The sequence below is a fragment of the Daphnia carinata genome, chromosome 8 (genome assembly GCF_022539665.2).
Source record: "Daphnia carinata strain CSIRO-1 chromosome 8, CSIRO_AGI_Dcar_HiC_V3, whole genome shotgun sequence".
NCBI lineage: Eukaryota > Metazoa > Arthropoda > Branchiopoda > Diplostraca > Daphniidae > Daphnia > Daphnia carinata.
This window is the reverse complement of record NC_081338.1, coordinates 5,476,743-5,497,531: the sequence shown is the minus strand read 5'-3', so window position 1 is coordinate 5,497,531 and position 20,789 is coordinate 5,476,743. Positions and strand designations below refer to the sequence as shown.

At 39.6% G+C, this 20,789-nt stretch overlaps 4 protein-coding genes and 2 long non-coding RNA genes across 7 annotated transcripts; 2 read left to right on the top strand and 4 right to left on the bottom strand.

The window, feature by feature from the left end:
- Positions 1 to 142: 142 nt before the first annotated feature.
- On the bottom strand, positions 143 to 2,550 carry LOC130699180 (nucleolar protein 11-like). Its single transcript, XM_057521484.2, has 8 exons — positions 2,242 to 2,550; positions 2,008 to 2,178; positions 1,732 to 1,944; positions 1,527 to 1,665; positions 1,169 to 1,455; positions 1,043 to 1,109; positions 381 to 973; positions 143 to 319 (listed from the first exon to the last, which is right to left on the bottom strand). The coding sequence occupies exons 1-8, from the start codon at positions 2,371 to 2,373 to the stop codon at positions 197 to 199; spliced, it is 1,725 nt and encodes a 574-aa protein (XP_057377467.1). The 5' UTR covers positions 2,374 to 2,550; the 3' UTR covers positions 143 to 196.
- An 81-nt stretch (positions 2,551 to 2,631) lies between these two features.
- Positions 2,632 to 3,707, top strand: LOC130699189 (alpha/beta-tubulin-N-acetyltransferase 9-like). The gene is made up of 5 exons (XM_057521490.2): positions 2,632 to 2,749; positions 2,805 to 2,914; positions 2,986 to 3,042; positions 3,108 to 3,248; positions 3,313 to 3,707. The coding sequence occupies exons 1-5, from the start codon at positions 2,673 to 2,675 to the stop codon at positions 3,522 to 3,524; spliced, it is 597 nt and encodes a 198-aa protein (XP_057377473.1). The 5' UTR covers positions 2,632 to 2,672; the 3' UTR covers positions 3,525 to 3,707.
- Positions 2,901 to 5,916, bottom strand: LOC130699188 (arf-GAP with dual PH domain-containing protein 1-like). Of its 2 annotated transcripts, none has more exons than XM_057521489.2 (9): positions 5,440 to 5,916; positions 5,329 to 5,375; positions 5,086 to 5,264; positions 4,841 to 5,030; positions 4,672 to 4,773; positions 4,480 to 4,605; positions 4,272 to 4,406; positions 3,984 to 4,212; positions 2,901 to 3,642 (listed from the first exon to the last, which is right to left on the bottom strand). In XM_057521489.2, the coding sequence occupies exons 1-9, from the start codon at positions 5,519 to 5,521 to the stop codon at positions 3,578 to 3,580; spliced, it is 1,155 nt and encodes a 384-aa protein (XP_057377472.1). In that variant the 5' UTR covers positions 5,522 to 5,916; the 3' UTR covers positions 2,901 to 3,577. The 2 variants fall into 2 exon arrangements, with proteins under 2 accessions (XP_057377472.1, XP_057377471.1); XM_057521488.2 differs by having other exon boundaries at positions 4,672 to 4,776; positions 5,440 to 5,912.
- A 3,250-nt stretch (positions 5,917 to 9,166) lies between these two features.
- LOC130699190 (uncharacterized) lies at positions 9,167 to 10,895 on the bottom strand. Its single transcript, XR_009003378.1, has 2 exons — positions 10,838 to 10,895; positions 9,167 to 9,474 (listed from the first exon to the last, which is right to left on the bottom strand). It is a non-coding gene; the product is annotated as an uncharacterized LOC130699190 (long non-coding RNA).
- Positions 10,896 to 15,459: 4,564 nt separating this feature from the next.
- LOC130699198 (protein ELYS-like) lies at positions 15,460 to 20,495 on the top strand. The gene is given in 11 exon segments (XM_059496489.1): positions 15,460 to 15,574; positions 15,636 to 15,879; positions 15,945 to 16,130; positions 16,186 to 16,342; positions 16,401 to 17,685; positions 17,687 to 19,141; positions 19,205 to 19,453; positions 19,510 to 19,656; positions 19,722 to 20,033; positions 20,098 to 20,298; positions 20,358 to 20,495. Coding segments are annotated over 2 exon segments (1,941 nt in total). The 5' UTR covers positions 15,460 to 15,574; positions 15,636 to 15,879; positions 15,945 to 16,130; positions 16,186 to 16,342; positions 16,401 to 16,632; the 3' UTR covers positions 18,575 to 19,141; positions 19,205 to 19,453; positions 19,510 to 19,656; positions 19,722 to 20,033; positions 20,098 to 20,298; positions 20,358 to 20,495.
- Positions 20,220 to 20,789, bottom strand: LOC130699199 (uncharacterized). The gene is made up of 2 exons (XR_009003388.1): positions 20,751 to 20,789; positions 20,220 to 20,696 (listed from the first exon to the last, which is right to left on the bottom strand). It is a non-coding gene; the product is annotated as an uncharacterized LOC130699199 (long non-coding RNA).

The following is a 20,789-nucleotide window of genomic DNA, read 5'->3' as shown; positions in this document are numbered from 1 at the left end:
ATGCTTCATAGATCCAAATCCATTAAAAACCAGCTACGACGAAGAAACTACTAGAATTAATAGAAACTTCACAAAACTGAAGGATAATGAGTTGAAAGAAAAAAATGCATTAAAATTACTTGGTATACTGTTGATGAATAGCTTGAAATGAATAGCTGTGTATTAAGAAAGATTGGTTTCACGCTACCAACCTTCACTACAACAGCCTTACAACCTCAATAGCGTACCAATCTTTACGTCGGTTTTCTGGAGGCCTTCTCTTCTGTTCCAGTAAAGTCACAAGGGGCTCAGATTGTCCCAAGGAATCCAGGACATCGTACTATAAATAACCGAGAAATTAGTTGAATACAAGTTATTGCTTTTATCTCAATAGTACTCACACTTTCGCCAACAAGTTGTCCCAATTGTTTGATTAATTGTTTGACTTGATCGTCGCTACCGGCGATGAGCAGCTCGTGATGATGAGCATCCAAAATGAGTGAAATCCAATCCACAACTTGACTGAAATCAGGTTTACTGGTCTCAGAAGCTTCATCTTTAGCCCATTTGCAAACTTTCAGGAGCTCAGCCAAGTATTCCAATAGTTTGATTGTTGACTGTGTGGTCATTTTCCTTCTTAGATGATTTAGAAGGACAACATCAGAATGCGAAAGAGACAGAAGAATCTCCAGCATTTTAGATAGTTTGTCTCCTTTGACAAGATTGTTTTCTAGTGAAAAATTCAGAAGATCTGCCAGCCATTTTTCTGGTAAATCTTTAACAGAGGACAACAGGAGACAGATCCCGTCTATGTCCTTGTCTTCTTTCAACAGTGGAAGTAACTCATCAAAAATGAGGCTGCTACTAGCATTCGATTCCCACAGAGTGTTTGACAGTCTAGTTGCGTCACCTTGACGAAATTTTAATGGATTAGGGTTCGGTGTTGTTGGAACAGCTTCGCCCCAGCCGACAACGACAGGCTTTGCATTTGTATCTTTATAGGGAGCAAAAAAATAAAGATTTTTACCACACGGTCTAAAACATGATGTCTCAAGCCAATTACCTCTTATGTGTTTGCTATCTATTAGATTGCACAGCAAAGAAGGTTGAAGAACGTAGGGTACTACGACCTGGAAAAAGAAAAACAAGTTTTTAAAAATTTATATTGGCAAATTACAAGTGTTCTTACCAAATTCTGTACAATGCAGAGCAACAAAACGTTGTTGGCCTCGAGACAGTACATGTGCGGTGGGTCACAGAAGAACTTCAATTTTCTGTTCGCTACACTCATACCAAATTTCAAGTCAAACAGCAAGAGCGTCGCCCCTTCTTCGCTCACGTCAGCTCCATATATAGCAATGTGAGTGGCATCTAACTTGACCATTGCCACAGGACTCGAAAGGCATATCCCACTTAAGCTGTACGTAGACATAATACCACCTTGTTCAGAATAGCGAACCAATTCTCCATCAGACCCTGTTATAATGAATAAAATTGAATTCTAGTGAAACTCTTTACAAAAATATCGGTAGCTTCGGCATGCTTACATAACACAAGAATGGTGACAATGTTTGTATCATCATTAACCACAACCATTCCTAGGTTTTTGCAGCCAGTTCCTTTAGTCAATGAAAAATTTAGATTCCCCTCTGGTGTTCCATCACTTGCTAGACGAACATAGTAGATCTAAATACCGAAAAAGGGAGTATACAAAATAAGACATAGCTCTATCTAAAAAAAAATTGCACTTACCTTGTTTCTTGATGTGCACAACACAAGGATTGATTGATTTTTAACTACTTCAAGGTAAGACTTGGCAACGGTTTCATTCTGATCCAATAAACTTGGTTTAACATCCTTCCGTTTGGTTAAACCTATTTCTAGACACTCACTGTAACCATTCTCATACACAATGATTGATGATTTTCCAGGAGGTGAGTGAATAGTGTGAATATTGGTTGAAAACTAAAAGGCAACAATTTTCAAAATTATGGTTTGAAATTTCTGTTGTAAAACAAAACAAAGTACTGTATGTTTCTTGACATCTTCAAGATTTGATTCATCTTCATTCCACATGCAAATATGTTTTCTGTTTAACACACAGACATATTTTTCACTTGTGACATCATAGACACTCTTGCAAGTGATTTGGTTTGATTGCCTAGTACTCCAGCTTTTAAGAGGCTTCTGATCTGAAAGCTGTAACCAACAATGACAGTTGTGCTGAAATAGAATTTTTTTTAACAATCATCGGGTATTTACCTTGTGCTTGACAACGATATTAGGTCCAAGAGTAACAAGAACCGTGCTTTCTTCTTTATCAGCACTAACTCCAACCAAATTGTGGGCACCAAGCAGCGGACATAAAGTATAATGAGGCTTAAACGCCGCCATTTCCCAATAGAAAATTGCCGGGCTGAAACTGAGGGCGTTTTCGAAAAACAAATAATTCACCAGATATTTTATAACATTGATAAATATCGTGATTCACAGGAAAACACTTATTTCGGTAGAAAACTTCCAGTCTTCGAAACAAACACGTGCTACTCGTTATATATTTACATGGTCGAAGGCCTTCCATCCCGAATGGGGTACCGACAGGAATTTCATAAATATAATACGTCCGTCTGCCAGAGTCGCTGCGGCGAAAAATTGAACTTTTCTTATTTTTGACATCTTGTGTCACAAAAACAATGAAGATCAACCGCCAAACTAAAATTACGGGTGATCTTGTTTTTTTGGTACCTTACAGGGAAATCCACGTTCCTAGGTATAATATTAAAATTTAATTTAAAACGATGCGCCAAATGATTAATGACATCCAGGTACCACGAATGGATGTCCTCGGAAGAATTGCAGAAGTTGACTGCTTCAGAACCGCTCTCATTAGAACAAGAATACGAGATGCAAAAATCATGGGCTGACGATGAAGACAGTTTAGTGATAAAAAATATACAAATAATTTGAAAACAGTCATCAAAAATCATTTGCAATGTTTCATTTCAGAATGCACTTTCATTGTTTTGGATAAAGCCAAATATGAAGAAACAAATGACGAAGTTGGTAAATCAAAATATTTTTCAAGAATGTCAACAGCTAAACGATCTGATGATTTGACCTTTGCACAGATTCTATGATTGGTGATACCAATATTTTCATGACTGACAATACTGATGTTACCTTGGCAGAAATTGAGATCATGATTGCAGAGACTTGTTATCGTAGAAATGGAAGAGGAAAAGAATCAACATTATTAATGCTCAGATACGGTAAGAAAAACATTTCACAGAAGACAAACATCAATTTTAATAAACCAATCTTAAAACAACACAGGTAAAGAACAACTGGGAATCAAACAGTTCCATGCTAAAATTGGGCTAGATAATATTGCGAGTATTCAAATGTTCCAGAAGATTGGATTCCGCGAAATTAGCCGGAGCGAAATTTTCGGTGAAGTTACCATGGCGGTCTTCTCCGACGACGATGCATTTGTACGTTATCTGAAAGATCACATTGGTCAATACAACGTGTCCAACCATTATTGAATGGCATTTCTCTTGCTGCATAATATGCGTCTTGAATTGCGAGCTGGACTTCCTCAGCGAGTTGAAAAGAAGGAGACGACCGACCCCCCACCTCGCTTCTTTACCAAAATGCCTCTCACTGTTGTGCAATAGAAAAAGAAGATAATATAAACGACCGCACTAAATCAATTATCTACATGCCTATCCGAGGGTTTGTTTGTGTTAGTTCATGCAGGGCACTAAAGAAAATTTATTGCCAGGTTTCCCCCAGGAGAAGAAAAAAAAATAAATAAAAAAAAGGTAACCACATGCATAAATTATTTTTGGGAACACCGAGAGGTCCACTGGGTTTCTAGGAACAATTATTTTAGGTGCAATTAATATTGTTTTAGGAATAGAAAACAATAGAAATGGAAGTAGTGCTTTAGAATAAGAAAGAGTTGCGTTTTTTAGATGCTTTTGGCACCAAAATGGACCTACAAAAGGAATCTTGAGGTGACATTGGCCGAGAAATGACCATCTGAAGGGCGGCTATCCATTCATTACGGTCGTCAGATCTCTCTGCCGAAAAAACAAAAGAACGAGATGGTGTTTTCACGTGAAAAATGAATCCCACATCCTTGACTTTCCAACCGGCAGGCTGGCCCGTATAGATGCTGTACCCATCACTCGCGTGACCAATAAAGATCTCTCCCTTTGGGTACGGATCCTATACGATTAGGTAAATATAGTCAGACCTACAGTAATAGAATTTAAACCATCATTTACCAGTTTTTGATCATGGTACATGAGTTTTCTTCCATCAAGAGTAAACCACCGTCTTTTGAATCCGTCTGAGGGTTTGGGCCCTGTTTTGCATAAGAAACCTTCCTTCAGGAAATCTTGCGTCAATGACTGTGCCAACTGAAATTTAAAAAAAAAAACAATTAATACGGTATTTATGGCTAGTAGGATTGAGCGATTTAGCAATGATAACCTCCATTTCAGGCTGGGTAGGATGAGCGACTTGTAGTAAATTAAGTTTAGCTGATCGAATAGCCATATACCATTCGACAATCACCTCGGCGTCATCGTGATACACATAAATATGCCGAGTAGAGCCCTGAAATTCATTACGTGAAGTAAATTGTTTCAGAAAATTGAGTTATTCCATTAACTTGTATCTTACTTGGTTGATGTAAGTGATTTGGAGGGAGGTGGGAGGTTTTAATTTTTCAGGTGCAAATGCTACGTTCATGTCGAGTATACGGATTTCCGCCTTAGGCTCCTTCTTCTGAAAAGAACATGAGCACGTATTGAAACATGATGCAGAGCCATAATAAAAAGTGTTGCGTTACATTGGAGACGTAGTATTTAAGGGTATTTTCTCGCTCCGACAAGACGAACCGCCTCTGTTTGCATGAATCATCAACTTTACTTCGTTTGAATAGAAAACCTTCCATAGTTCCGCGAGTATATCGCTGTTTTTCGGCATGAATAAATTCTTCCCTTTGGTATTTGGCCCTAATCCATTGTTCTCTAAGAATCCTGTTTACGATTTATGATTAGGTAACCTGAGTAAAAGTAGAATGATGTTCCTTACTGTGGATCATTTTCTGAAGGTCTTCTGTAACACACTGGTACCCGTTCCTCATACTTCCTTTTGGCAATAATATTTCCAACTTCTTCTAAATGTTTTACTTGGGATTCTTCCCATTTGTCTAACCTCAGGTGCTTTATCTTGGATATATGGGTTCCCAAGGCACGATGGATCCCAGCACACTGTGCAACGAAATGGTTTTCACAATATTATTCTAAACTCCAAACGTTATTACGTGTTGCAAACCTGAGTGCAAAGAAAGACTCCAATGTTGTAAGATGCATACTCTGTCGCTGCAATAAAAAATAGTAGTCAGGAAGTTGTTTTGGTGGTTGAAACTGGTTATTTGAAACTGACCTTGACAATTACAGTCAGCACAAACACTGTTACCGGCTTTCTTGACTAACTCTAGAACTCGTCTCCCATTGATGTCAGCCATTTTTCAGCAACATTAACAACAACAACACTAACATGAAATTGGTGAAACTATAGAGGGTGATGCAATGCCCTAGAATGCACTGGGCTACTCGTTATTACAACAAAAGACGTGTTGTAATCATGGGAAACAATCGAATTGCTTTTCCTGGTGTTTGCGTCGTCATCACAGCAACAACCACAATTGCCGCGTCAACTGAGATTTCCATATTCGGTGGAAAGACTAACGGAAACAAGAATTGTGGTCGGGGCTTAGTACATTACCAACAGCACTGATTATTTAGGTTTCGTACTTTGTTCACATATACACTGGCCACACTATTTATTATTCTTGAGATGGCAATCTGGGGACGTCAGATGCATCAATGCGTCTGCAAAGTTAAGGGTTTGTTGACAGGGGGTCTCAAAGCCACTCCTCTGCCTGTGGGCGTGCGTAATCGTACTCTGGGGGGTACTTTAAGAAATCTATTATTTGTTTATTATTATTATTTGTTGCATTTCAATTAACGTTAAATAAAAATATTTTGTAAAAACTTCAACGATCAACAAGTATATTGAGTTGGCCGGTGTATCTCAAAGTTTATGGGCGCATTTTTATGTAGACATAACAATCGGATAATAAACATATATTAGCCAAATTCCCGATTCATACTTTAGGAAATCAGCTGACCATTCTAAATAGAGAGAAAAAGCAAAGTCGGCACATGTTAAGTTTTCATTACCACTGTGTGAAGCAGTACAACGCACAAATGAATCTGGGCTTTATTAAGCTCATCTTTTTTTCAAACTCGTTTGTTCGTAAATTAAAAGTTGAACTATGTGAATAAAATTCTCCCAATGTTAAAAAACCACATTAGCCAATATTACAGTAAGCTAAAAATTTCATATTTCAGGAAATAAGCCTGTTGAGTGCTCCCCTACCTTCGCGATTGCAGTTGAAAATTATGAATAGACGTCTTCCAGCTGCGACAAAATCGAATTTCAGCTAACATGGACAAGGTGGTTCAAATCATTGCCGTTTTATCGCAAGTGAGAAGTTTGATTGTTTCTTCTATTGCAATTGCAAGATGGGTAATAGGGATTGGAGAGACCATCTACGATGCGTTTCGCAATCATCCTTTAACGCCAGCTTCTTTCCCCGGACAACTAGAAACTGCGTCACCGACACCTGACGTGGCTGAAGTGCGTAACAGCACCGAAGCCGTAACCCAGAATGAAGGGGAAGGAACCCTATCTGCCGTCATGACTGAAATTCCAGGAGCGTCTTCATCAACAGAAAATACCACCGATAGCGAAAAGGTATCCGCGGATAGAACTGATGCCCCTCACACAAACCCGAACGACGAACCCGCGGAAGAGACGTGTAATACAGACAGCATACTTTTTAAGCTATCAACAGTCTTCGAGCGAGTGCACGATTTCTTTTATGACCTACGCTTCCACAGAAAATCTCATCCGAACACAAGAGCATCCATTCAGGTAATGATGAACGACCAGCCGGTGGATATGGTGATCGACTGTGGGTGTTTCCAATCCATTATAAACCACGGTCAATGGATACAACTCGGAGCGCCGCATCTAAAGGCTATAACGAAAATTGACTTGACTATGTTTAAGCGAAAGGGAGCATACAAGAATCGTGTCAAACCGAAAGAAATAAGAGGCTACTTTCTAACAACAGTTCAATTACAAGAACAGGTATGGCTTGTACCGATCTATGTCGGCAAAGAAGACAAAGTTATGCCCAATTTCATCGGCACTCGACTCTTAAAACAACTGCATTTGCACGCAGAAAACGCTCACTTGGTTAAGGTCAGTGAAGCTTAATCTCTACCAATGATAAATGATACACGATCCAAAAAGTAACACTATTGCTAGAGGAGGTAGGGCGCAATTGGAACACGCGGCAATTGAAACAAAAATTCTACCACTTAAAGTATGCAAGAGATTTCGTTTAAAAAATTTGAAATAACGGGAATTAGGGTTCTACATTTTTAGAAAAAATTGGAGGCTTTAGACTCCAAACGTTTTCGAGTTATCCCTGAAAATTGTTTTTTGACTGTCCATTTTTTGTTTTTTCGCAGGCAATTTTTTCGTTTTCACATCTAAAACGATGGAGAAAATCATTAAAAAAGGTCTTAAATCGTTCGTCGTTCATTAAGCTATAAATTGATAACATTAATTTTTTCCTAGCTAAATTTTATCCCCCATAAACATTAAAACTCCGTGAAGACCCATGGTCGGAGCAGTTGGAACACCTTGTTCCAATTGCGACCCTTCCGTATGCGCGTCTCCTTTAATGTAGTCTGGCAACAGTGTTCCCTACGCAGCGTATTAGCAGAGCTCTTTTTTCAATTATTGTTTATTTTGTGTTTTATTTCGTCTGCTGGGTGGCTGGCATTTGTCGTCTGCCACAATGTTTGCGCTTTTATTTACAACGTTGACGAAAGAAATTAAATTTTAAAAATTAAATTAAGGACATTAACAACAATTATGATGTAAGGCTGGACATGCAATATTCGATTATAAAAATTTGATCTCCATACTATTACCCGTTCTTTGAATTACTGACGGTTTTCTGAACCTAATTCAGAAAACTACTAAAATTCATTTAAAAAATATTTAGTTAGTATAGAAAGTTATAAAATATCTTAAAAAATAAAGATTAAGATTCTCTATATTACTGTAAAAAATTCATCAAAATACGTATCCCAGATTCTGAGATATCGCCATTTTAGTTTCTTCATAAAATCGGGAGCTCTCTTATGGGAAAACCCACGTTTCAATTGCCCAGACGCCCTGTTTCAATTGCCGAGTAGAATTGGCAATTGAAACAACTTGGGGTACCTCCAGTTTTTTACGCATAGCAGATGTTAATCTTTGCCGAACCCACCCAAAAAAAATACGGTTATGTAGCTGAGATAATTAGCTACAAATCTATATATTTTTTAGTTTACTTGGACGATTTTTGTAATCGTACGGAACAAAAATAAGTTTTGTGTTCCAACCACGCCCTACCTCCCCTACGTTTCGTTACTACAGATTACATGTAATGTGGAAAATAATTTGGAACTTTGAAAATAAAAAGGTGAAAAAAAATTTAATTCTTTTGTTTTAATATTTAAGAAAGACGTTAAGTTGATTGAAACCAAAATACGGTGTCAAATTTCGACGAATTTGGGAATTAGCTTCGCTAGTTTCCAAATCAAAGTATACTAATTAATAGGTGGTAAAGTCGTCGAAGATGTTTACGTAACTATAATAGAAAAAAAAAGAGGGGCGGCAGGGAATTCAATGCATAAAGACCTAGCCAAGAAGAGACGTCTAATAGAGTCAGCGAAGGCATATCGGATACTGATGGGTTACACCGTAGTGCGCATTGTGGAGATGCAGCTCAGAAAACGAGAAGTTGAGCCCGGGAATCAACGCAAAGCAGTTACCAGGTAAGATAATTTAAAGGACGTAAGACATAGATTTATCTTACTTTTCCCTCTCATTTTCTGGTGAAAATGGCCTTTAGATTATAAATCGTCTCGACAACATTTATCTTGCTATGAGCACTAAACATGTCCACGTTGACGTCGTATCACTCAAAACTGATAGTAACTGAGGCGACATTGGCATTGGTAAAACAGAATGCTTTGCAAACTTCAACGATCAACAGTAAGTATATTATTGAGTTGGTCGATATATCTCAAAGTCTTACAACAGCGAGATGAAAGAGGGAAATTCGCGCATAGAGAAACCCAATGTCAAGGTGACCATAGCATTATCCATTATGCGCACAGCAACAGGAAGTGCTTACATTCTTTTTCTTGTTGTCCTGATTTGAAGCGTCAGGTTTTATTTGCGCGTTGCCGCATTGCACGTTAGTTTGCCCGGTTGGTGGGCTGCCTGCCGGTGTCGTCTCTTTGGCCTTTGATTCGTTATTTGGGTTGGGCATGATCTAACGAAATGCTGCAATATAAAGAGGAATAGAATATCTAAGCAAGTAAGTCTAGGATTCGCGATTCAAACGTTTTGTTACCATTTCAAACAAATTATTTTTGCTAACTCTAAGTCTAAGTAGAGGAGGGTGGGCGCAATTGGAACACGCGGCAATTGAAACAAAAATTCTACCACTTAAAGTACGTAAGAGATTTGGTTTAAAAAATTTGAACTAACGGGAATTAGGGTTCTACATTTTTAGAAAAAATTGGAGGCTTTAGAATTTAAAAGTTTTCGAATTATCCCAGAAAATTGTTTTTTGGCTGTCCATTTGTTGTTTTTTTGCAGACAATTTTTTCGTTTTCACACTGAAAACGATGGAGAAAATCATTAAAAAAGGTCTCCAATCATTCGTCATTCATTAAGCTATAAGTTGATCACATTAATTTTTTTCTAGCTTAACTTTATCACCTATAAAAATTAAAACTCCGAGAAGACCCATGGTCGGAGCAATTGGAACACCTTGTTCCAATTGCGACCCTTCCGTATGCGCGTCTCCTTTACTGTAGTCTGGCAACGGTGTTCCCTACGCAGCGTATTAGCAGAGCTCTTTTTTCAATTATTGTTTATTTTGTGTTTTATTTCGTCTGCTGGGTGGCTGGCATTTATCGTCTGCCACAATGTTTTGTGCTTTTATTTACAACGTTGACGAAAGAAATTAAATTTTAAAAATTAAATTAAGGACATTAACAACAATTATGATGTAAGGCCGGACATGCAATATTCGATTATAAAAATTTGATCTCCATACTATTAACCGTTCTTTGGATTACTAACGGTGTTCAGAACCTAATTCAGAAAACTACTAAAATTAATTAAATAATATTTATTTACTATAGAAACTTATAAAACATCTTAAAAAATAAAGATTAAAATTCTCTATATTACTGTAAAAAATTCATCAAAATACGTATCCCAGATTCTGAGATATCGTCATTTTAGTTTTTTCGTAAAACCGGGAGCTCTCTTATGGGAAAACCCACGTTTCAACTGCCCAGACGCCCTGTTTCAATTGCCGAGTAGAATTGGCAATTGAAACAACTAGGGGTACCTCCGGTTTTTTACTCATAGTACACATTAAACTTTGCCGAACCCACCCAAAAAAAATACGGTTATGTAGCTGACATAACTGGCTACAAATCTATATATTTTTTACTTTACTTGGACGATTTTTGTAATCGTACGGAACAAAAATAAGTTTTGTGTTCCAACCACGCCCACCCTCCCCTAACATCCCCTTGATTATTACGCTGTTAACTAGAAACATGATCTTCTGTAACCACTTTTTTAAAACAAAATTACCAAATACTATTTTTAGTTTCAATCAACCTACCTTGACACGTTAAATGGGGCAGTTATATTTCGCTGGAACCTTCCGTGATATCGACGTCGAATAGAATGCTTTACCCGACCAATTTTGTGGGCCTTTTATACAAAAACGAATTCACCCCATATTTAACTAGTACATGAGGTGGTCGCGATTTTAATCGTAAAATCTTTGTGACAGCAGGTGCCTTCATATTTACCTACACCCAACCTTGCATAATCCTATCCTCCCCTTGCGTTTCGGATTACAAACCCGCCGCAACTGCAATTTTATAGTGTGTTTGTTTAGATTGCGAAATGCAGTAGGGCAACAAAATCAGTCGTAGATAGGTTTAAACGGACTTGATGGTGAAACACAGTTTTAGATCTTATCTGGCTTAGATGCACACAGGGAACGATGAAAAACTTTATCCTTGATGCAATGGAAAAGATTGTAAAAAATGCAGAGTCATGTTGACGTGATGCGATAGAATTGCCGGCTTGTTTCCAACACAACGCAGTGGTGGGCGTGAGAAGAGTTCAGTCGGGATTAATGTTGACGACCTGCGTGTGCTGACCTTTGAATTATAATTTTCTTGTGTGATACGCCTGCAGTCCACCGAAAAAATCATAGGTCAGACTTGTTCATTTAACCCCAAAGTTCTTTCTCATTTTCACCACGATGAGGAACAAGAGCACAATGCAGTTTGTCGTCTGCTCTAGCGATCGATCATTGAATTTTTCTTGGTTTCTGTTAAACTTTAAATTATTTAACTTAGAGCAAGTGACGTCTCGTACGATCACCAGGTCAATGCAATGAGATGTTGTAAAAGTAATTCAATTGTTTTTCTTTGTTTAGGCTATTCCCAAAAACTAATTGAAATCGTGTTTCATAAGCCACATTGTTTTAACTGGTAGCCCTTCGTGGTAGGACCATCTAAGAAGAAGCTCTTGTCTAAGTATTAAAACACTAGAATTCGTTGGAGCATTTTTTTTTTTACATTTTTATTTTTAAGATCCAAGTTATTTCCGAAAGTACAAGCAATCTGTAGTAAGCAAACATAGAATTCGTGAAAGAAATCGAAAGAAAAGAGAAGCTGGAGAGGTATAACTATGAAAATGTAAGTAAGCTTAGAAAACCTGTGGACTTTGTTCAAATCACGTCCCATCTAAATGAAGGTACAAATTTCACGTCATTCAAAATGGCAGCTATTGAAATTTAAAAGACCAGTTTACAGTGTCTGCAACGATGGTCCCCTATTTTCAATAACTACAAATAGACGGCATCTAAGAATCAAGAATGAAACGTAAGTGAAGGAATGAAAAATGGATCATTTCTGAATAAGAAAGCCTGTCCTCTTACACAGTAGACAGGTATTCAAAGTATCAAAAATGATCATTGTCATCAATTCTTCCTTCAGTCTGATAGAACCTTCTGGAACCAAATACATTGGCTGAAACTTGGTGGCATCATGATAACCGAATGAAATTGGGGGTGGGAGAGAGGTGACAATGGCCATAACGATTAAAAAACTTTTCCGCTTTAACAGCATACTTATTTCTTAACCGATTATGCCATTGTCGTCTCTCTTCACCTATTAACGTTCAGTGTATCAAAATGCCGATGTCCCGTAGCCAATGCACATCAGTCGCCAAAGTTACAATCAAACAGAAATGAAAAATCGATACCAATGACAATGACCATAATGAGATTAGGAAACTGCTTTCTTTGACAGCAAACAGGTTTCCTAAGCGTCAAAGATGTTCATTGTCGTATGTCGCCATTCACTTCCGTCCAGTAGATCATAATGCCATCAATTTGCAGCCACCACATCGAATCGGATCAATTTCGCCCCTTCCTTCAAACGTTACGAATTTAAACAAAACCAAAGCACACAGAATTATCTAAGCATCAAAACATATTAATTGTTAGACCTTCTTCTCCTCTGCTTCCATTTGGTTTTAGAAGAACGATGTCCAAACATTTTTTTGAGTCCTTTGTTTTTTGTTTTTTGTTTTGAGCCATCTTTTTCGGGACTTCCTTAGAATGCGTGGAATGGTTTGCGGACTCGGGGTCAGTGGTTGGCATTTTTGACACTCGTCGTCATTTACTTGACCGAGGACGATCGTCCCAATGAATGTTGCCAAAAAATAACTGCTGCTGCCACGCAAATCGCCTTATGGTTTGAAACAATGAAGTTCTTTTTATTTTTAAGATCCAAATGATTTCCGAAATGTCAAGCAATCAAACCAAACATTGAATTTGTGCAAGATTCGTGGTTAGACCTTCGTCTTCTCTGCTTTCACTTGTTTTAGAAGAACGATGTTCAAACATCGTTCAAACATCGTTTCGAGGCTGCAGAATTTGTTCCCTTTTTTTTCTCCCATTTGGTTAAAAAACATTTCATTGGCGAAATTCACTAAATCCATTTTTTCCTCAAAATAGATATTTTCCTTTTCGACAATCATTTGCAGGGCTTTTTCTCTCCGCTGGACATATTCGGTCAATTCCGCGCGCTCTGATTCCGATGACGCAGAAGCAAGTTTTGTTTTTTGATTGTTTAGCTCGGCTTCTGCTTCAAGTATAACTTCGTGGGACCTCCTGTGGTCCTTTCCATTAATATATTCTAACTTAGAAACCGTTTTCCTCAGTTTGTCGATATTGTTGCGTACAATCACTTTCGGTTCAGATTTTTCCTCGGAGGCGACATTGTCGACACGTTCGGCCTTTTTTGTCTGACGCGTTTTCATTATGTTCAATATGGCCTCAGATATGCGTTGCTCATACTTTTCGCGATTTTTTTTATTCTCGTGTTTTTTTCTATGTCGATCCGTTCGTCAAGTAAGTGATCATAGCAAGCCTCAAGTCTAGCGCAGTTTCAGGTTCGGTATCCGATTTTGTGGTCGGCGTTTGGGGAAGAGTTTCCGTTTCAATTGTGCGTGCAATTTTAATCAAATGCCCATTTTCACGATGTAAGCGGAGGTTGTAGAGGAGTCCACGACCGAGATAATTAGGCATTGTCTTATCTCCTGTAAGCACGTAAATTGTGTGTATAGTCAGTTTGCCTTGTAATACAACAGTGGCGCTGAAACATCCAACGACCTCCTCCAATTTGACGTGCTCTTTGACCTTCCCTGTACGCTTCCACTTGACCAATTTGTCCGTTAAAGGCTTTAACTCCGGCTCGCCTAATTTTTGCCATTGGTCCAGACTGATGATTGACTCATGACAGCCTTGGTCAATCACCATATCCACTTGATGCCCGTTGATTGTTACCTGCACGGACTTGGTCGTGCTGGTATTCTCTTCTGTCAAAAACTTCTGCTCTTGACTAATGTCTTTTCCATTCGCCCGACGAATTGCGATACCATCGACTGTTCGACGACCGTTGCAGGTGTCGAATTGATCGCTGGATCGCTTACTGTATCGGTGTCTGTGGGAGGGGCGCCGAGCATTCTTAACATCTTCTTCCGGTACCCAAGAAACGGGAATGGTTTCGATCTCGGGACTTGCTCCATTACGCTGGTAGTAGATTCATCCGCTATGCCAGAATCGTCTAGTAAAATATTTTGAGCAGAATCAGTTTCATTTACCGGTGCGCTGTTCTCTGGCTCTTGCTCCCTACAGTATTGTGCCGTCTGGATTCGAAGAATTTTTTTCGTGCTGATCAATTCTTTTTTCGTTTGACGTAACAACTTTTGTAGTGTTTTCATTTTCTTCATGTTGTTCTTCTTAGCTAACCGAAGTTGCTTCTTACTCACTTCCATCTCCCTTTCTAGTTTGTTACGCGTCTCTGTTGCCTCTTTAAATGCCAATTTCACTGTAGTCAGATTTCTTTTTGTCCGCCTAAGTTCACTTTTGTAAAATTTCGTCAAGCCAGTGTTTTGAAATACAGCAGACTTAGGCCTAGTTCCCTCTGGTTTCTCTGCTTGGCAAACAGTACTAGATGAAGTATTCTGGGGTAAAGGATGCGTCATGTTACATTCCTGTAACAAGTCGCTCTTGTTTTCTGGTGTGAGCTGTTCAGGTTGTTCTTCTCTGCTGGAAGATCCTGTTGATCCTGTGACGTAGCTGTAGTAAATGAAAAGGGACTGACCAACAATGATGGATGCCATTACCATGAAAATCAGCCCTACTGGGTTAGAAAGCTCGAGGAAAAAGGATTGCACGAACATGAAGTTATTCACGAAAGAAGGGGCCATTCTGAATATTTTGCTTTACTTTGATTGCTTGAAAAACACCGCTCGCTAACTCGCTTTATATCATTCGACGTAAGCCAGAACCCATCACTGCTCAAACTCTGATGTTTTTTCCAAAAAAAATGTTAATAAGATAAAGTAATTTGAATTGTGTGAAGGAAATTAATTGAATTAGTATTTTTCCCGTAATGTTCAACACAAATAACTGAAAAAAAAACTCTAAAAAGTATTTTTATTTCGTGAAAAACCATCTCAGTTTTTGGAATCTTCTGAATTCACATGCATGCCGTCTATAGGACATATACCCTTGTGGTTATTACTGTTTCCGCTATCATTTCCACGATATACCGTCCTGTGCTCCAATTCCACGCTTTAGCCTAATCGTGTTTTTCGTTTGCACCTGGAAACAGACCTACGTTGTTATGTGCACTCTTAGTCGACAATAAAAGGAACAAAAAGGGAAAGATAAATCAAAAACACTAAAAACTCCTCAAATTGCTGGGGCTCCTCATAATTATGTCACATCTATGATTTTAAATTCTTGGAGTGGGTCTCTCAAGCTATGGTTACTTTGATACAATTCAAAAGTATAATTCAAAATTCTTCTTTTGATATTTCTATAATAGGTTCCTTGTTAGAAGGAAATTCCAAATGCAAGTTACTGGCAATTTTTGAAATTGGACTGCTTTCTTTTGCACTGGGCATAGAAGGAGGCCATGTTATGCTACTGGCTATCGACCAGCATTTCAAATTTAGCGCAGGAACACATCAGCTTGATTTAAATTTTGTACATGTTGTGTACGTATTGTAACTAGTGTTTTTCAAACCTCCAGTGGTTTTGGTCATACCTCTAAATGACTATATGCACAGGTAAACACACCTACATCCCTTTAAGCTTTTATTGTTTGTGCAATGGAATTTTTAAATTATTTCAGGGCTGGCTGATTTGATCTGGAGTCAATGCATGAATCCTCTGAGTGTTCAACAAGAAGAAGTCAGGGCAACAATGATTAAATACATGCCACAGAATCAGACCCTATGTGTTGACTGTAATACGCAAGGAGCTTTCCAAATGTTCAGCCTCAAGTCATTGGAATTGGATTTTAGTGGTTTCGCTACAGGTACTTGATCTGAAAATCTGTTGTACAACAAATCAACATAAAGATTCAACTTTAGGCTTTAATCTTAACTTTGGTTCCTTGATTGTGGGTTGAGTATCTTTTATGATGACGTCAAATGTAAAATGTTCTTGGGCATGCTGTCGCTTATTCTTCAAAAACTGTCTCAAGCTGGATTTCAAGTTCTGAATCATCCACACCGATTTTACGTTCAGGTAACATTTTAAAATTGATTTATTGTGAATTGTCATTGACGTGATTTGTTTGTAATAGGCAATGAAAGCCGGGCTTTCGCATATCGAGATCGTTGCACCTCACGCGGCTCAAATGGCAGAGGCTTTGTTGAATGTTGGACTAGAGAAAAATTCGAGGTCTTTCCTGATTTCTTGCATCAAGGATGAAGGAGCCAATTTAAACTTTGTTGAGAGATGGGCATGGCAGCAAGTAGTCAACTTCACTGGGTGAAAATCTTTGCAACATCCTTTTCGATCACTCGTGCCAAGAAATGGAGCGACAGCTGCACTGTCAACGCTCAACGAACACTCGAAACTCAACGAACGTCAACGAAGGCTGCAGTTCATTGCCCTATCCTCGCCGCCAGCTGGAACAATTCTACCGGAATAGGAAATCTGAAATTGAGAGTCTCAGTTCCTCTGTCAAAGCAGCTGAAGTTCTTTTGGTTGACCAACTGGTCTATGCGTCCGTCACGGAGTTATGGGCAGAAGAAAAAGGCACAACAAACCAACGTGACATTCAAACTTATCCACCTCCATCACTGTATGTTTTGCTATCGGCATATTTAAGGCCGGACGTGGACGACGTTTCGAAACATCGTCTAGTTCAATACGTCTTTATGGATTTGACGTGGATCTATGGCCGTCACGCCCATTACGGAAACATTTTGCAACATCTAGTGACCTTTCCATCCACCTACACACTTAAGCCCAGCATGATCAAAGTGACGCAGGCGTTCAGGCATTTGGATCATCAAAATTTCGACGACGCTCTTGGAATGCTACTTGATCCATTGGTTCACACGATGGACATTACCAATGCCTAGCAGAGGGCTATCCTTCGTGCGTTTCTCTACCAGGACAAGCATAAACACACGTTGAAATGCGCTACGTTGCGACGGCCTGTCTGTCCCGAGTTGGAAGACATCCAGCTCCATCTGACGATCCTGATCGCCAATGGTTTGATCAGTGACGCACTGAGTTACATCAGACGCAATCGCAATCAGCGCAGCAGCGTCGAATTGATGCAGCATTTGCTCAACGGATATCAAGAAATGCGCAAAGTCAGCGTTCTGTGAACTTTACCACTGTCTGAAGAGGAGGAAGATCACGTGACTAACTTCTTGAAACAAAGGCGAAACATTGACCTGCAAGAAGCTTTGCTCCTCTTTTACATTCAACGCTGTAAATATCCAGAGGCCATTGCCTACAGTCAACGTTTGAATCAAATGTGGCCGGCACGTGACACCAATTCCAGGGAACGATTCAACCGTCGTGAAATGCTGGTGCAGACATTGATTGGTGCTCTGCCGCCCATCACATGCAAAATTAGCTGCCATCGCCAATTCTCGTCCACCCACTTCAGCGGCATCGGCTGGTGGTTCGAAATTCCCGCGGCCACTTTCCGTTTCTGTATTGCCGGCCACATCCAAAATCCAATCGAGTGGATCCAATTTCTTCCAGACAGTGATTGAACAATGGCGAGCCACTTGGCTTATTGAACAGAAGCTTCACGAAGAAGTTCAAACGCCATTGAGGCCTAGGAAACGCAAATTGGACGATCCAGAGGCTGTGCTGCATCGGGATGAAAATCAGCCGGAAACGACTCCATTTTTATGCAACATTGTACAACCAGCTCAGCGCAACATAACCTTAGGCATGTCGTTGTGCTCTCCTTCGCCTAGAGGCGCTCCAGATTCAATGGACATAACGTCCGTCACGGAACAAGATGCGGATGAAAGTCAATCGAGACAAGGAAAACGGCCACGATTCTCCCTATTTCCTAAAGCTATTGCAGCAATGAAAACGGATGCAGAAGTTGTTTCTGTTTTGCAAACTCCACCCATCCGGCGAGCCAGGCCGTGCCATCCATCGATTAGTGAAGCAGATGGCAGCATTTCTAGTCGACCCTCATCCATTTTGAAAGATAAGATGCGACGTTTCATGAACTTTTCTGCGCTTGAGACTGCCGGACGACCTGCTAGCGAGGCGGATCCGTCGGAATTAGAAACGGAAATGGAGGTATCAACAGCATCAGCCAAGCAATTACGTTTCCGTCTGCCACAACCACAAGATGCTGCCTCACCTCCACTGGACATTTCCGAAATTGCGGCCGTCTCCTCAGTACAGGAAGACGATGACGTGGAAGTCGTGACGGATGCCCAGCACTCTAATCAGCATAGTCTTGTAGTGGGAGAAGATTCCCAGTTTTGAAGATGATAGCGAATCTGGTGCTCCCTTTGTTCCAGAGGTTGTACAAGTTGAAGAAAAACAGTTGCAAGAAGAACTTCCTGGTCCTTTACCTGTTGAGAAATTGATCTCTGTTGGAGAAATTTCCAGTTGTGGCATGGAACTAACCAACAAAGATTTGCCTGTTGAGAAGATAATCTTCAATGAAAAAATTTCGAGTTGTTGCATGGAACTAACTAACATAGCAAGCACATCTATCCATCCCATCATTGTGTCCGAGTCAGCTGTGCCGGATGATGAGGTGGAGGTGGAGGAGGCACCGACGTTAGCTGTTCTCTCGAACTTCTGAACTGGACATCATTTCAGAGGAAGCTGCTGCAGCCGCTGAAACAGTGGCATCGAATATGAAACGGGGCCGGGAAGATGCGTCAGAAGCAAGCTTAAATCAGGCTGGCCCGTCTCAACCAACTGAAGAAGGTGAAGATGAAGAAGAGAATGGAGAATCCAATGAATCAAGTCAAAAGACGATTCAAACAAAGCGAGTGGTTCGCAATAAAAGGAGAAAGAAGACGGAAGAAGTGGAAGTAACAGGTATGTGTTAATTGTTGTGTCGTACTCATCAGTGCTTAATTGATTTCATTTTATTGAGTAAAGAAGAATTACGTTTTGCTCCTGCATCTCGTCCACCACCCAAAAGTCTTCCAAAACGAGATCCTGTCATGAAATCCCGAACAGCGGTCCGACGTTCGATGAGATTAGATAAATAAGTTACCAACAAAAAATGAAAACAGAAGATTTTCAGGGAAGATATCTTTATTACAACACCAGCAGGAAGCCAATACCAGTCAAAGTGGTGCAGACGGTTGAATAATCAACTCGTCATCAAGACCATTAACACCAATAGTAAATTTTTAAATGCATGTTTACTAAACCTTACTAATTAAATGTTTTTCGTGTAGGCGAACGAGTACGGAGTGCAAAAATCAAGTGGATTGGTTTCTGCTGGATTTGCACAACGGATCTCTACCGTCAATCGCCCTGGATCTCGTGCTGGCACGGCTACCTCAGGAACCAATGCTATGAGAGCAGTCACAGCTTACAGTCATGTACGTCTTTTCTTTTTATTTTCAATTTTTTGTGTACTCACCTTTTTTTCTGAATTCTTAAACAGAATACGGCAACAGCTGACCGACCAACAACTCAGCAAGGACTGGGAGGTTTAAAAGCAGCTTCACGTGGACTCCCTCAAAGGCAAATACAAGACAAATCTTATTGTACGAAATAGTAGTTTGAAATGAGAATCGCTAATGATCAATAATGAAAGTCTGTCGTTGATTAAATCTGGGAGTCTTGCGGGCCAAAATGACGGAGGTGAATGCAGAAATGGGAAAACTTACCAAGGGCATTGAGAAAAATAACAAGGAATTGCAAAGTCTACCTTCGTTGGAAAAGCGAGTGAAAGAAATGGCTACGGAAATAACAGGTTTGTCTTACGTTACTCGTAATATTAATGTTTCATGCTAGAGCTTATTAGTTTCCGTCGCAAGGTAGATTTGCAGAGCCACGCTGCTGATTTGAATTTACTTCAGAAAAAGATCACCATCAGTAGTGACGCCTCGCAAATGGAAAGAGAACTTCAATCGTTACTGATTCAAAACGAACGCGAAGCTCACGAAGCCGAAGATATATTTGAGATTGTCAAAGCAGTTTAGGAGAAAATTGCATCGTTAGAATGGGAGATTCAAACGGTATGCTTCGGGAACACTTTCATCGTTTGTAATTCATGCAAAAATGTTTGTTTTCACAGGAAAATGATGAAGCAGAGAAATATGTCACATTTTTAGCACCAGCTAGTGCTATTATTTATATGCGAACTTGTTTCCCTCCGGACCGTCCCAAAAATCCCAAGAACCTAGGCGAGTCTCACTGCCTCCATGTTTGGGTCGTTGACTGCCATTATCAAACGGGCACAGCTTGTAAGTATACTCTCTGTCACTGTACTCGTAACACTGGCCGTTCAGCGGCTGGTACTCTTCATTGGGACCGTAATCTTTGGAGTTGAATTCTTCCAACTGACGGATTTCTCGATCGAGATCTCTCAATCGACGATCAGCTTCATCATAGGCAATACGGGCTTTATTGGCAGCTGTTAAATAAAAACGTAAAGTTGGCATTGGAAGTAAAGTTAACTAAACAGTACCTTCAATTAGCGACTGTGTTTCAGCATCGTACTCGATTG